At 33.9% G+C, this 14,738-nt stretch overlaps 3 protein-coding genes across 14 annotated transcripts; 2 read left to right on the plus strand and 1 right to left on the minus strand.

Annotated features, from left to right (window-relative positions):
• The first annotated feature begins 357 nt into the window (after positions 1–357).
• HEME2 (Uroporphyrinogen decarboxylase) lies at positions 358–3,557 on the plus strand. The gene is made up of 6 exons (XM_022291073.2): positions 358–619; positions 1,123–1,244; positions 2,005–2,115; positions 2,236–2,424; positions 2,525–2,650; positions 2,919–3,557. The coding sequence occupies exons 1-6, from the start codon at positions 508–510 to the stop codon at positions 3,432–3,434; spliced, it is 1,176 nt and encodes a 391-aa protein (XP_022146765.1). The 5' UTR covers positions 358–507; the 3' UTR covers positions 3,435–3,557.
• A 578-nt stretch (positions 3,558–4,135) lies between these two features.
• Positions 4,136–9,224, plus strand: LSF2 (dual specificity protein phosphatase (DsPTP1) family protein). Of its 4 annotated transcripts, none has more exons than XM_088116955.1 (5): positions 4,136–4,555; positions 5,383–5,588; positions 6,723–6,893; positions 7,084–7,263; positions 9,000–9,224. In XM_088116955.1, exons 1-5 carry the CDS (start codon positions 4,285–4,287, stop codon positions 9,069–9,071), a joined length of 900 nt encoding a protein of 299 aa, XP_087973081.1. In that variant the 5' UTR covers positions 4,136–4,284; the 3' UTR covers positions 9,072–9,224. The 4 variants fall into 4 exon arrangements, 3 of the variants coding, with proteins under 3 accessions (XP_087973081.1, XP_022146767.1, XP_022146766.1); XM_022291075.2 differs by having other exon boundaries at positions 4,140–4,555; positions 7,084–7,287; XR_002602090.2 differs by having other exon boundaries at positions 4,141–4,555; positions 7,084–7,452.
• Positions 9,225–9,569: 345 nt separating this feature from the next.
• Positions 9,570–14,642, minus strand: LOC111015948 (TLC ATP/ADP transporter). 9 transcript variants are annotated; one of them, XM_022291153.2, is made up of 14 exons: positions 14,440–14,642; positions 14,095–14,293; positions 13,845–14,009; positions 13,675–13,761; positions 13,217–13,351; positions 13,045–13,113; positions 12,856–12,952; positions 12,671–12,773; positions 11,932–12,127; positions 11,555–11,668; positions 10,928–11,059; positions 10,691–10,771; positions 10,299–10,415; positions 9,570–10,166 (listed from the first exon to the last, which is right to left on the minus strand). In XM_022291153.2, the coding sequence occupies exons 2-14, from the start codon at positions 14,203–14,205 to the stop codon at positions 10,080–10,082; spliced, it is 1,494 nt and encodes a 497-aa protein (XP_022146845.1). In that variant the 5' UTR covers positions 14,206–14,293; positions 14,440–14,642; the 3' UTR covers positions 9,570–10,079. The 9 variants fall into 9 exon arrangements, with proteins under 9 accessions (XP_022146845.1, XP_022146846.1, XP_022146844.1 ...); XM_022291154.2 differs by having other exon boundaries at positions 14,095–14,296; XM_022291152.2 differs by having other exon boundaries at positions 14,418–14,642.
• Positions 14,643–14,738: the final 96 nt, after the last annotated feature.

Below are 14,738 nucleotides of genomic sequence, written 5' to 3' on the forward strand. Positions count from 1 at the left end.
CAAAACGTCTATTTTGATTCCTATACTTTTAAAATACGACAATCTTAACGATTCCTATTTACAAAATTTTAACATAAATTTTTATACACAATAAAAAATTCTTTAATATAGATTTATAGCTACATCTCAAAAAAAAAATTTGTGAATGAAATGTCATGAAAATTGTGATCCGAAGTGAAACTGGAAAGAGTAACTTTTTAAAACTATGACAAAAAAAAATAAAAAAAAAATGAAATAAACTAAAACCAAAATAGTATTTAGACGGAAAAAATATATATATATTAAAGTAAAAACAAGAAGAAATGGCACTTATTTGGTACGGACATTGAAATTGATTAGATAAGACGATTTATGGTAAACGCCTTATCCTTTTTATCCAATTGCGATTGCCATTCCCCTTTCTCCTGTCTTCTTCCACAGCATATCTGATCAGATCAAACAATTTGGGGGAGATGATAAGACGATCTACACTACTCTGAGCTTTTGAATTTCTGCTGTACAACAACCATGTCGTGCATCCACAACAGCCCATTACCTTGTTTCTCTGCTTCCTCTTCTTCTTTCCCAAGACGCCATCGATTCGCTTCTTTTAAACCTCGAATTCGTTGTGCTCTTGGAGGTATGGCTCTTTTTCCGATTTGGGTTTTGAAGTTTGAATGATTTGCTTCCGAGAAATCACGATAATTTTGTGGTGGGTTCGTATTTGTTGATAATTTCTCTGTGGGGAACCGAAGGTTGTTGAATTTCTCTAATTTGGATTGTTTCCGTCGGAGTTTGGGTTCTGATTTAGGGAACTGCCGTTGACTTTGATGATATTTTCTTGTAATTGAAGGGGATTTGAGTTATATATGTTGCTTTGCTGCATCTTCCAGCTAGTTTGTTCTCCAATGAAATCACTACAGAATTGAAGTCAATTTTCTGACTTATATGAAATTATGCATCTTATTCTGTTAAATCATCGTATCTAGATTAATCTGTAAGTTATGGTAAATGTATATTCTTAACAACGTTGTATAACATATGCTACTATCATTGGAAAGAGCATTTCTGGTTGGGAAAAAATGAGAGTTATTTTCAGGGTTCATGAGAGTAAGAATTGTAATGCGAGATAATCATATCCAGGAACTGTAGCAGAGCCAAAACCCACCATTTCTACAGAACCATTGTTGCTTAATGCTGTTCGTGGAGAAGATGTGGAGAGACCCCCAGTTTGGTTGATGAGGCAAGCGGGGAGGTACATGAAGGCAGGTTTATGCGGCTATAGATTTCCATGACCTGTCTTTTCTTTTTTTCAAACATTTTCACGAGATTTTCTCTTTAAATAGCTCAAGCAAATTAGATCTAAAATTTTTATGTTATGGATGATTATCCTTGTTATATTGTGATGGTCAATTTTCCCAATCAAAATGGTTGTATTACCTTTTACATCCTTTTACTAGAAGCGACTTAATCTTTTGCACTCTGTTAATGACTTGGTGGGATTTAGAGCCAGCTCAGTTACAGTACCCATAGAGTGGTCCTAGGATTTATTACATTAGTTCATCCAAAGTTCCTTACCTGTTTCTACTTAGCCTCCTCGTGATGTTGTACCTAGTCATTTTAATCAGATCTCCATTATCCAATTCAAGTACAGCTTAGTAGATAAGGTACATTACCTTCTCTAAGGTTGAAGGTCTGACCCCTACCCCCACATTTGTTAAGTCAGATCTTGATTTTGGTATAACGAGGAGTCAAGTCTCGTGGATCACGATTTTGATGTGCTGTTCATGTTACTCTTGGCATGCCCTAGGATGCTGATTGATGTAGATTTGAACAGAAAAGACGAATTGATACTTTGCTAAGATAACCACTAATAAAAATTGCCAAAGGAAAATGAAATTCTGTCATTTATGAGATTTGATTGATTTTGAGTTTGAATAGATTATTTTGTATGAATTATTGTTCTCTTTGAAATTTGAAACTTCTGTTAAACTTGGATCTCATATTATACGTCTGTTGCAACAGAGTTACCAAATCATTTGTGAAAAATACCCTTCATTTCGTCAAAGGTCAGAAAATACAGATCTTGTTGTGGAAATTTCTCTACAGCCATGGAATGTCTTTAAGCCTGATGGGGTGAGCTATCATATCAATAAAGCACTTATTGTTCTAACATTTATATCTATGAGTTAGTCCTTTTATTTTGACTTGTTTGTTACCCTTATCAGATTTCTTTTGTGTTAATGGCTGCCACAGGTGATCTTATTCTCAGACATCCTAACTCCACTTTCTGGGATGAATATTCCCTTCGACATTGTCAAGGGCAAGGGCCCAATTATCGCCAATCCTATAAGTGAGGCTGCTCACGTTGACCAAGTGAGGGAATTTGTCCCTGAAGAGAATGTTCCATATGTTGGGGAAGCTTTGACGATCCTGCGAAAAGAGGTTTTAGATGTCATGTATTGTTTTTCAGTCTATATTACATTTGATTTAATGTCTTAGCTTTTTAACTTTTGGTATATTTATCGTGTATTTTCCTTTCCAGGTTGACAACAAAGCAGCTGTTCTAGGTTTCGTCGGGGCTCCTTTCACCCTCGCATCGTATGTCGTCGAAGGTGGTTCATCAAAGCACTTTTCAAAAATAAAAAGGCTTGCTTTCTCTCAGCCCAAGGTAATTTTGGTTTAGTTCCGTGCAGTGTCTTTCTGACAAACTATTGCTTGTTATTCTCAAAATATTGTTAGTTAATGTAATTCCATGCCATCTGTGCCACACGATTACTTGGGGTTGATTGTAAAACTATCTTCATGTCGAATTAGACACTACCAGATATTTGTAAACTTACCTCCATATCTAACTATACATCACAAGATAAGGTATCTTTCCTCTTCAGTTGTTCAATCTTCATCTAACTTGCATTGCACCCCGTCATCTCCCGCAGGTTCTTCATGCATTGCTCCAGAAGTTTACCAGCTCAATGGCGAGGTACATTCAATACCAAGCAGATAGAGGAGCACAAGCGGTTCAAATCTTCGATTCATGGGCCACCGAGCTCAGCCCCGTGGACTTTGAAGAATTCAGTCTTCCATACTTGAAGCAGATTGTTGAGTCCGTGAAGAAAACACATCCAGACCTCCCACTGATTCTTTATGCCAGTGGATCTGGTGGCCTACTTGAAAGGCTAGCTTCAACCGGTGTCGACGTCGTTAGCTTAGACTGGACGGTAGATATGGCTGAAGGTAGGAGGCGATTAGGAGCAGACGTAGCAGTTCAGGGCAACGTCGACCCCGGCGTTCTCTTCGGTTCAAAGGAGTTTATCACCAACAGGATTAACGATACTGTGAGGAAAGCAGGTAAAGGGAAGCACATTTTGAATCTAGGCCATGGTATTGTTGTTGGTACACCTGAGGAAAATGTAGCTCATTTCTTTGAGGTTGCTAAAGGAATTAGATACTAGTGGATTGCTGAGAATGATTGATTATGTTTAGGTGAATTTTTGTAGTGTTGTAAACTTAATCTTCACTGTGTGGGTCTCAGAAGAGCATTTTTAGTGATAATATTATTTTAGTTCTTGATTAAACTTGGTAGTACTAGCTTGCATTGTATCAGATTATTAGTTCCGTCTTTTTTTTAATTTTGCCACAAAGGAGAATGAGAGGGTAGTAAAACTTGAATTTGGGTTAGGCGATGATTTAGGAAAAATGAAAATTAAATATTAAAAGTATGATTTTTGCATGGTCTCCGATTGAGTGGGTATAAAGTTTTAAATGTCGATGTTGATAGGTATTTCTGTAAAAGTTAGAGAAATATTTTTTTTTAGTACAACACGTGGGTGGGGATCGAATTCGCAATCTCTTAGTCGGAGATATATGCCAATTACTATTGAGTTATTAGTGATATTTTTTTGTAATACGATGTAAATGCCGATTTAGGTAGGTGGTAAGTTTGAATTCATTCTCTCTTATTAATTCACCTTAATCCATTCAGACCAATGAGCCATCCAATATTTTTGCAATCTATAAAGATTTAATTAAATGTACAACACCTTTGTAACTCTGTGGCAGGTTAAGAGTGATCAAATTAAAAATTAGAGCCTGTAAATATATATTTTTTTTCTTTTATGAGTTGAACAATGGGATGAACTCAACTTTACTCGGTATTGCATCGACATCCCTTGTTAGGTAGTTAGCCAAATTTTGCCATGGATAGCTGGAATCGTCTCCTGGAAGTAATTTTCACGTGCAAGGTCGGTGGATTTGCTTCTAAAAGCTAAACCCCCAAATTCAACCCACCCAATTTCATCGAAAATGGCAACTTCAAGTTTTCCCCCTTCTTTTTCATCCCTCTCCGTAATTCTTCCCCTTCAGAATCATACACCCAACAAATTTTTATCATTCCCTTCGAAGCTTTCGAAACCCCACTTGCAATTCCACAGAATCTGCTGCGGAATGCCTGAGACTGGGGTTCGGCAAAACCCCACAAGCGGCGGAGCTTCCACTTCCAGGAACAGCACGGAGATGTACAATATGACTATGAAGAAGATGATGAAGAACCCTTATGAGTATCACCATGAACTGGGTCAGTTTCTTCTTTTCTTCATCCTGTTTTTCGATTTTTCCTTTTGATCCTTGAATTCTGTAATTCACGGCCAGCCATTTTATATGCTTCGATCGCTTTCCTTCTGCAATTTGTTAATGGGTGATTTTGGAGCATTTGTGTTGTTTGGAATGAGAAGTAATTGGGCGATAGGATTGATATTGGGACTTTAGAAGTTCATGAATAGAAGTTTTTTTTTTTTTTTTTTTTTTCTGTTTCCTAGATATTGAGCCTTCTCTGTGGATTTCTAATGATTTATGATAGCTTTTCGCAAAGTTACCCAATGTTAATGGTGCTTTGAGTAATTAGAGGGCAAAGACATTTTGTAACCTCTTTGAGTTCTTTGAGAAGTCCATAAAATTGTGGGCTCTCTCTTTGAGTTTCAGTTTACTAGATTTGATTTTAGGAGCAGTTTTACTGGTTACTTAGGTTCTGTTTGGTTCATGATTCAAATAGAAGGGATTAAATAGATAAGAGAGAAGAAGCTATTAGAGAGAGAGACTCTGCTTTTGAGAAAATACAGGGTTCTACTTTTCAGGAAATCTCTTTCTGTATTCATTTGAAAACAAAGAGAACATTGAAAGAATGATTTCAAAAGTTGGCTTAAATGGGTAATTGTCTTTGAAAATCATTTTCGAAAACACAAGTACCAAATGCAATTCAGTGTATCCTTGGCATCCCTTGTTTTCAAACACGTAAAAGGATAGCGGGTTTGATACCAAATCGGTATGAAGTAACTTTTCCAGTTAGAATTCTGATAGACAAAACTTGAAGTAATATCAGTTTGCTCATAATGCTCCTGCAATCAGGTATGAACTATACTGTGATAGCTGACAATTTGATTGTCGGTTCCCAGCCTCAAAAACCCAAAGATATCGATTTCTTGAAGGAGGAAGAAGGTGTTGCCTATATTCTGAATTTACAGCAGGACAAGGATGTTGAGTATTGGGGAGTCGACTTACGATCAATTATAGAAAGATGTAAAGAACTTGGAATTCATCATATGAGGAAACCGGTAAGCACATATACTTTTCATACCCTGTGTCTTAAATCTCTGGTAGACCCATTTTCAAATATATACTGATTTCTCTCCCTTTTTAATCTTGAACTGCTGGAAACTGATTTCTAACTGTTCTATGTTGTATGTACTTTCATCAAATGGAAATATGAAATCTGGGTATGGGAAAAGCTTTTTCTTAAGCAGGAAATGTTCTTCACTCAAGTTTATTTTCAGCTTATCTGTGCATTAAGAAAGTAAATTAAAAAAAGGAAAGCATGGTTTCTCATAAAGATAATAATAATAAATAAAAGTTTATATACTATTTTGGTTGCTATACTTTTAGCTCTTGTTTATTTTGATCCATGTAATTTCAAAACATAGATCTTGGTCCATGTACTTTCATATTTTATTATTTTATCCATCTTAGTCCTTATACTTTCTGAATGTCTACTTTTAAAAAATGATTGTTTTGGTCCATTCATTTTCCTTTTTGTCTCATTTTTTTCCTATCACAATTTCAACGTGACGATATACTCAATAAATTTCTTGCAATGTACTCATAACTTTGTATTAAAGGGTTTTAATTTGTGTTAAAATGTTGCAAACAAAGACCAAAGTAGTCACTTTTTTTCTCACAAAAAAAAGTAGCGACATTTTAAAAGTACAAGGCTAAATTGGATGTTTTGAGTGTAAAAAACTAAAATGAACCAAAGTTGAACGTATAGGACCCAAATGAACATTTTTAAAGTATAAGGACTTGAATGAACTGAGCATGAATTTCCAGGGACTAAAATAGTATTTAAACTACAAATAAATAAATAATTAATTAAATAAATTTAGCGTAACTCATTTGCTTAAGTTTTTGGGTTCAAGGGTGATTTAACATATTATTATAGTAGTCTAGTATGAGGTCCTTTATTCGAATTTCAATAATATAATTTTCTTCTTATTTAATATTGATAATAACTCGTGGAGTATTTTAGAGTTTGAAATTAGCTTAAGCTTTTGGATTCAACGATTATTTAGCACTACGAAACAAACGAAACAAGTGAGAGACTAGTATCTCTTGTAGCAACTTGCACTAACGTCGTGAATTTGTCTGCTCTGTTTGTTTTTGGTGGCACGTCGGGTTAACCCATTCTTTTGTAGGCAAGAGATTTTGATCCAGATTCCATGAGAAATGGATTACCTAAAGCTGTTTCCTTGCTAGAATGGGCGATCTCGGAGGGTAAAGGAAAAGTTTATGTCCATTGCACCGCTGGACTAGGAAGGGCTCCTGCCGTTGCAATAGCTTACTTGTTCTGGTTTTGTGGAATGAATGTGAGTTCTTCTTTTACTTAGAAATTAATGCAGTACATTAATAATGCCTGCTCTTGACATGTTTTGAAGCTGGAAAGTGTAAAATATGACAGTAGATATCAATGTTGACATTTTCTGATTTACACAGACTTTTTTACTCCTCAAAATAAAACTACCAAGTTATTGGTTTCTTATTTTGGCTATGTGACAGTTAAATACCGCATATGAAGCACTGACCTCGAAGCGACCTTGTGGACCGAGTAAAAGAGCGATTCGTGGAGCCACATACGATCTATGTAAAACAGATCAATGGAAGGAGCCATTCGAGAGCCTTCCCGACAATGCATTTGAAGGTGTTGCAGATTGGGAGAGAAACTTGATTCAGGATCGGGTCCGCTCTCTCCGCAAAACTTGAGTAATTGTGCATCGTTTTCCCTTTGCTTACTTGGTCCTGAAACTTCCTAGTTTGAGTTGAAATTTTATAAGGTCTTCTAGGGGCAATTTGGTTTAAGGTTTCGAGAAATATCCATCGGTCAAGGAATAAGATGTTTGGGAATCAAAGATAACTGTTTTTGGTTAGGTAAGGAAATACCACCAGATTTTCCTAAAAAATAATTATAGGTGTTTATTATAATAATTATTATTATTTAAATATCCGAGTTTATTTTGTGTTATTGCTCTAGAAAATATGATTTTTCTAAAAAATAATTATAGGTGTTTATTATAATTATTATTATTATTTAAATATCCGAGTTTATTTTGTGTTATTGCTCTAGAAAATATGAATTTTATGTCACCATAGTGATGGATAACTAATCAAATTTAATTCAAATAAATAATATAAATAAAATTATTTAAAGTTATTAGTTATTTTATATTGACATTCTAAAATATTATTTTATGTTAGTTATGTCTAATTATTGAATTATTTCTATATAATTCAATTTGATTCTATTCAACTCAACCTAATTGATTCCTACTTTTCATTTAATTTTTATTAATTAGTAAAAATTAATTTACATCAATTAAGTTTAATTAGTAAATTGATTGTAGAGTGATTTAAGTTATTTTAGTTAAATAATTTAAAATCAATTTAGTAAATTGATTTTTTTAGCAATCCATTTTAATGGATTAATTTATATCAAATATATTTAATTAATTAAGTATAAATCATATAAATTTGAAATTTTAGTTATATTGAGCAATTAAGCACCACAATTAATAGTAAATGTTTTTCATTTTTTAGTATGACGTGGGGTGAAAAGTCAAGCTTATGACTTTTTGGTCGTAGATAGCTACTTTAATCTGATGAGTTATATTCAAGCCAACATTAATAAATATTAGTTAATTAAAATTCAACCTATTTTATAATTAATTAGTTCAAATTTTATTATTAAAAAAACTCGTTTAGAGTTTTATTGGAAGGTTAAAATATATATATTAAAATATTTGTAGTTTTCAAATTGGTTAAAAAACACATTTGGTCTCAGTACTTTCATTAAAGTAACGATTTAGTCTCTGAACTTTTAATTGTAACGATTTAGTTCCTACAGTTAAAAATTTGTAACAATTTACTCCCTACTATGAAAATTCTCATCAAAATTAAGCGTCAATTTTTATCATATTATGATTTAATTTTTGTAATTTATAAACTAATTCGATCCTTAATCGGTTTATCAATCTAAATATATAAAAAATTTAACCAAAAAAATTTACAATGGAGATTAAATTATTACAAATTTTAAACTTTAGAAATTAAATTGTTATATTTTAAATTTTATGGACTAAATTGTTACCAATTTGAAAGTATAGGGATTAAATCATTATTTTTTAAAGTTTATGAACTAAATCATTACTTCAACTAAAATACGAGGACCAAAAGTGTTATTTAACCTATTTAAATCTATTAAACTAGTATAAGAAAAAATATATATAATAAATTAAACTTTTGGACATTTGACAAACTCACGACAATAGAATGGTAAAGAAAATCCTTGATATCTTGAAATAAGTTTTTATCAAGTAAAAGTGTTCAAAATTATGTATCAAATTTGGGTTTAACTTGCCTATTGTCGCCTAACAAAATTTCTAATCAAATGGTTTAAACTTTCTTTTTATTTGTTGCAGCTCTATTTGGACTATCATGATTTCGACCTGGAATTGGTCGAGGAAATCAAAATAGGTAGTTGTTCGTGGTAAAACATGAAGGTTCGATAATGTTCGGTATTACTAGGATGATGGATTGGACAACAAATGTAGCAATAAGGTGACACAATTTGCTATATTGCATAAATGTCAATCTGTATAGAACACTAAAATGATTCAAAGTAATATATAGTGGTGTTAATGGTACTTTTGGATCAAACCTAATCGTGAATTGTATATTTATTCAATCCAAACCATCTTTATTAAATATTAAATTCAACTCAATCCAATCATGAAATATTTAGGTTGAGTTGGTTGAATTGTTCGTATCACTTATTCAAAGTATCGTTTAACAAAAAAAATGATAATATCTAAAACATTTATTTTTATATTATCTAACATTATGATAGATTTTGAAAATGGATAAAAGTGTAAAAAATCAAAATAGATGTTTTGAAAGTATATAAATTAAAATAAACAAAATTGAAAGTACAATCACGAAAATGGACATTCAGTAAGTATAGAAATGCTGAAAGAAACAATAAACACAGGAGAACTTAAACCTAGTTTAAATTAACTATATTTGTAAGTGTAATTTAACAGGGAGATGATCAGGTGAACAGAGAAAGTGAGATGGTCAGGCCAGTGTTATACAATGGCCTATATTTCTATGTAATGGATTGCTTCATTAATAAATCTTACAAAACATCTAAAGCTTAACAAAGAAAACTTATATTTGATAAAAAAAATTAAGTCAATGCAGCTATTACATGGAGGGAGATGAACTAGACGCCTTAACTGAAAGATAATTACCTCCAACAATTCTTCAAGTCATTGCTTATAATACCTTCGATGTCGCTTATTACCTACAGTGCGAGCGACGTTTAAAGTTGAAGCCATTGACATCCCACAATTGCGTATATGAATGTATCGTATCGACAAATGGTTACCATCTATGATGGTACTGGCAACAACGGTAAGATCCTTCAAAATGTCGTTGTGACAATCTGTCGAGCCTATGTCTGCAACTATTATAGATCAGTATAGTTATCTAGATAAATATTACGACATGGAGAGCATTTGGAGCTGTGCGAGGTGAGATTGGCGACGGCCTAAATAGAATGCAGTGACAATCCACAGCAAACATATCTGGGATAGTATCGAAAGGAGAGTTATACATCGAATCATAACGAATGATCAGTATAAACAACGCATCTTAAAACCGAAAAACTAGTAATACCATGAAGAGAACTAAGAAAGAGAGAAAACAATCATACATACCGGTAGAGCATAGAGCGAAATAGTAGAAGTTTTCCCATGAAGAGTGCTGAGGAGTAATTTGTACATTCCTGCTGCCGTAGCATCCCCTAGTCTTTGGACAAACACATCAATACATATCTGCAGTTTCAACATTTGTATTAAAGACAGATTAAGGTGATTTCGGTAAATAGACGGGAAGGGAGAAGGACTTGAAAACTGCAAAACCAAACCGGACCACAAACCAACCAAACTGCAAAACTGGTTCAGTTCAGCTCGGTTTTGTCAGTGTCCTTGTGCACCAATAGGGTTGAAGATAAAGGCTTAGAAGATCATGCGATATATGAAATTAAAGCAAGTAATCAAAAGTTTAAAAAAAATATATTTTTGAAATAAGAACATTATAAAATGCAAACCTTGGCTTTGTACTTCTCATCTTGCGAGACAACGGTAAACAGGAGTTCTCTTCCGGGCCTGGTTACAACATAAGTAGTAACCTGGCAAGTAAATTGAATCAGAATCAAACTAAACGAATCCCAATTAAGGCATCGGATAGGAAAGGTCAATATACATTACGATTGAAATAGAATATAACCACAACTTTTTTGTCAAAAGAACTCAAGGCAAAAAGCGTAAAAGGTTATGACGCGGACCTTGCGCAAGGTCTCACAAACAGCAATGGCTACCCATGTTGGCCAAACAGCAATTGCAACCAAATTTAAGAAAGCAACTGATGGTGCAGCACAGATAGCTATGGTGACACCAGCTATTGTAAGAATGTGACCCTGAATTTGATGAGGAAGAAAACAAACAAAAACATGATAAAGATATATATGTATATATATAAATCCTATTTTAATCCCTGAAATTTCATACTTATTTCACTCCCATTCCTAAACTTTCAAAGGTTTCAATTTTAGAACCCAAAACTATTGTAGTCCTTATCCTTAATTTTCCACTATCCATTTAACAAAAACTTAAATCTGTTTGAAACACTTATCATCCGTATGGACATCTATTAGTCATGTAAAAGAACAAAAGATGCGTTTATGTTACATTGATATTAAAAGACTAATGATAATGACTAAAATAATTTTTTATGCAAAGTTCAATGACTAAATGAGAATGTTCCAAACTCTAGGATCAAAATAAAATAAACTTCCAAGATCAGAATAGGATTTATATTTATATTTAAGCCTAAAAAACATTTGAATCTAAATAGCTGAATTTGCTGAATTTTGATAGTCATGTGTTATTGTACAGATCTAAAGAAAGCATACCGTCACAGTAAGCTGTCCAGCGAGGATAAAAACAGCAATAAAGCTATTTATCAGAGCAAACAATTTTCTTCGGCCAAGAGAGCTAGTGACTGTGATGGCAATTATACTCACTTTCTGCACACAAAATTTAGGTATGTAGTAGGTCATTTCACTTTAACGAGATTCACAAACATTTTCTTCACATGGATGATAAACAAAAGGTGTGTATGGAATTTAGTAAGAAAAACAGTTGAAGCATTTTCCTTCATGCACAATAAGAAGAGTATCATATGTAAAACTGCAGATACAAATTGCCTTCTTGACCATGCTTATAGCATAAACAGAGATGATGTTAAAGAGAAAGTCATAAACGCAATTCATGGGAAAAATAATCTTACCTGCAAGTAGAAGAAGGATGAGATTACTGCACTCAACCATAGGAACAATGCTACACCCGTCAAGTATGAGGATGACAAAATGAGCATCATTCCGTCGAAAATAGCCCAAGGGTGAGGATTAGAAGTTGATTTGGGAGAATGACCTTTTAAAGTTGATGTACCTTCATCGTCTTTCTCCTGACTGTGATCTGCATCCCTGCAATAAAATTAAGGGCGTCAATGAGAAATTGGCACTGTATCATTACATGAGGTCCACTAAGAGATAATTTCTAGGTTTAAGTCCTATTTTCGATCTAGTACTTCAGCTTTTATCCATTTTGGTCCCTGAAGTTTCCAGACATCTATTTTTGTCCACTTTTCAAAAGTGATCCTTTTGGTCCTTGTATTTTCTTTTCTGTCTCATTTTGGGTACCAAAATTTCAATGTAACACTATATTCAATCTTAAAATATTGTCATAGCTTTATAGTAAAGAGTTTTTATTGTGCACAAATTTTGTGCTTGAATTTTGCAAATAGGACCAAAACGATACTTTGCTGTATAGGAACTAAAATATACGTTTTAAAAATATAAGGACTAAAATGGACAAATGTTGAAGCTTGAAAGTAGAAGAACCAAATGGATGTTTTGAAAGTACATGGACCAAAATAGCTAAAAACTGAAAGTAAAGAGACCAAAAGAGTATTTGAACATATTTTTCATTAATGGATTCCATTAACATGAATTTTCAAAACAGGCAACCTGATGAGAGATAATTCTTCACCAAGGCGAGGCATATCCGGATTTATCCCTTCAGACAATCGTGCAGCGAATTCCATAAGCAAAGCAGCAAAGAGGAGCAAATCTGTCATGACCAACCTATGTTAGTGACCTATGAAAGAATAGAAAGATTGCATTTCCAAAAAATAAAGAGGAGGGAGACATACAGGGCCCCAACCAAGCCATTGCTGTGGCAAATAGGGAACCGAAAAGCTGTCCGAGTGTGGCTCCAGCACCTATGAACCCAAATAATCTTGAACCTGACTGGAGAAAGAAAAACAAAAGTAAATGTGAGCCAAAAATCTTCAAGCACCATCCATAATTCCATATACAGTGCGGCTGAAGTGAAGGTATACCTCACTATCCATGACATCAATAATTCTAGCCCAAGTTGATGAAATTGTTATTAGATTAAGTAAAGCAACCTTCAAAAGAAGCAAAGTATTACTTTCACCAATTAAGTTCAGGACTGATCCAACCCTTCTCTGAAAGTGAAGGTAAACGAAAATTAATAAGAAGATTTAGTACCCAAAGGAAAAATCCAATTCTGACTGACACATAAAACCGCCCATATTTATCCCAACCTACAGAGGTAACAGAACTTGATTCATCACTGTAGTCCTTTTGGTCCTCTTTTGCGGTAGAGAACATGGTAAAAAAGCCCTAAAAATAAACAACCAAAATAAAGTTAGAATAAGAAATTAGAATATTAATGATAAACATAGAAGGTTAACTATATCATAATCTATCCGCTTAACCTTTTAGACTTAGATTTACGTTCAGTGGTGATTATGCTATGGAATCCTGTATTCAAACTCCTACAACATCATTTCGTCTCTCCTTAAAGAATTCACGTATTTGTAACCTATCAGCATTTCTTATGTATTCGTAACCTATCAACTTAAGCTAGTTTAACACAAGAATCCAACTAAATGCAGCAAGAAAGAACTTGATACCACAAATTATTTGCCAGATTGTCATATTACCTTCGAGAACCCAGTGGATGAAGATTGCCATAGAATGAAAAATACAACGAGTGATGCACTAAAAAACCTGTGTATCAAAACCAAAGCCTGGAATTTCAAGGATCAATTATTTACAGGACTACAAAAAACGACTAAAACAAAACGGGAAAGCATGACATTGAGAAAAGTACCTTGCCTTTGGAAAGATTAGGCAAAGAGAAAATGTGAGAGGAAACAGGTGCAGCAATCAGAGTGAGTACCAAAGACCCCACAAAAAGGCTCGGCAGATTCATTAAGCCCAGAGAAATCGCACCCTCATCGCGCAACGGAAGCACCACAAAATAGGCACTCAAAATCTAAGACGGAGAAACCAAAATAAACTTGCAGAAAATGATCGATCAGAACAGAAAAAGAGAACAATGGATGATTTCTTAAGCTTACGAAGAAGAAGCAGAATGCAGAGTGGAGCAGAGCGGAGATCTCATGAGGGTGCACGGTAACGATTGCAGAGACAATTGGATCCAGACGAGACTTGCTGATTATGCTCATCATTTTCGTAATCCCCTCTTCAGAATATAGATTTGACTGTCAACGGTCAACGATTGAGAAACAAGAATTCATCCCTTCCCCGCCAGTTCATCTACTGCCCTCGAAATTCAAAATTGTCAAGAATAAGAACCCACCCACGATCAATGAATGTACAAAGATTCAAGAATTCAAAACCCTATATGAAAGAGTATGTTCCAATTTAAGGATTTAAGCACATGGTAATGGAGTCGAATCCACCATAGAAGTGGAGAACGAGAAAGGAAGAGCGATTGCAGTTGAAGCCAGAAGAAAACGAATTTTTCGAGAACAGAAATTTAGGCAGCGATCTCCATTGATAGATGGATGAGAGATGGATGGATTCCACCCCCAAGGTTGTGGAAGTGGGGATTTGCTGAAGAGAATGTCTATGGAGAAATGGGTTGCAGAGAGCAGAAGAAAAATAAATAATAAATAATTTAAAATTACAGTTCTATTTCTATATCCCTATTCGCTTCTATTTTTACTTTTAAAATAGTTTTATTTATATTCTATTCTTA

This window comes from Momordica charantia (genome assembly GCF_013281855.1).
Source record: "Momordica charantia cultivar OHB3-1 chromosome 9 unlocalized genomic scaffold, Mcharantia_2.0 BLBB01000009.1, whole genome shotgun sequence".
Taxonomy (NCBI): Eukaryota; Viridiplantae; Streptophyta; class Magnoliopsida; order Cucurbitales; family Cucurbitaceae; genus Momordica; species Momordica charantia.

Coding starts and splice junctions, on each gene's coding strand:
- HEME2 (XM_022291073.2), top strand. CDS start 508: ATGTCGTGCATCCACAACAGCCCATTACCTTGTTTCTCTGCTTCCTCT. Junction 620..1,122: donor AATTCGTTGTGCTCTTGGAG/GTATGGCTCTTT, acceptor AATCATATCCAG/GAACTGTAGCAGAGCCAAAA. Junction 2,116..2,235: donor ATGTCTTTAAGCCTGATGGG/GTGAGCTATCAT, acceptor TGGCTGCCACAG/GTGATCTTATTCTCAGACAT.
- LSF2 (XM_088116955.1), top strand. CDS start 4,285: ATGGCAACTTCAAGTTTTCCCCCTTCTTTTTCATCCCTCTCCGTAATT. Junction 4,556..5,382: donor TGAGTATCACCATGAACTGG/GTCAGTTTCTTC, acceptor TCCTGCAATCAG/GTATGAACTATACTGTGATA. Junction 5,589..6,722: donor TTCATCATATGAGGAAACCG/GTAAGCACATAT, acceptor ATTCTTTTGTAG/GCAAGAGATTTTGATCCAGA.
- LOC111015948 (XM_022291153.2), bottom strand. CDS start 14,205: ATGATGAGCATAATCAGCAAGTCTCGTCTGGATCCAATTGTCTCTGCA. Junction 11,060..11,554: donor CTGGACAGCTTACTGTGACG/GTATGCTTTCTT, acceptor CATCAAATTCAG/GGTCACATTCTTACAATAGC. Junction 10,772..10,927: donor TTTGTGAGACCTTGCGCAAG/GTCCGCGTCATA, acceptor TTTACTTGCCAG/GTTACTACTTATGTTGTAAC.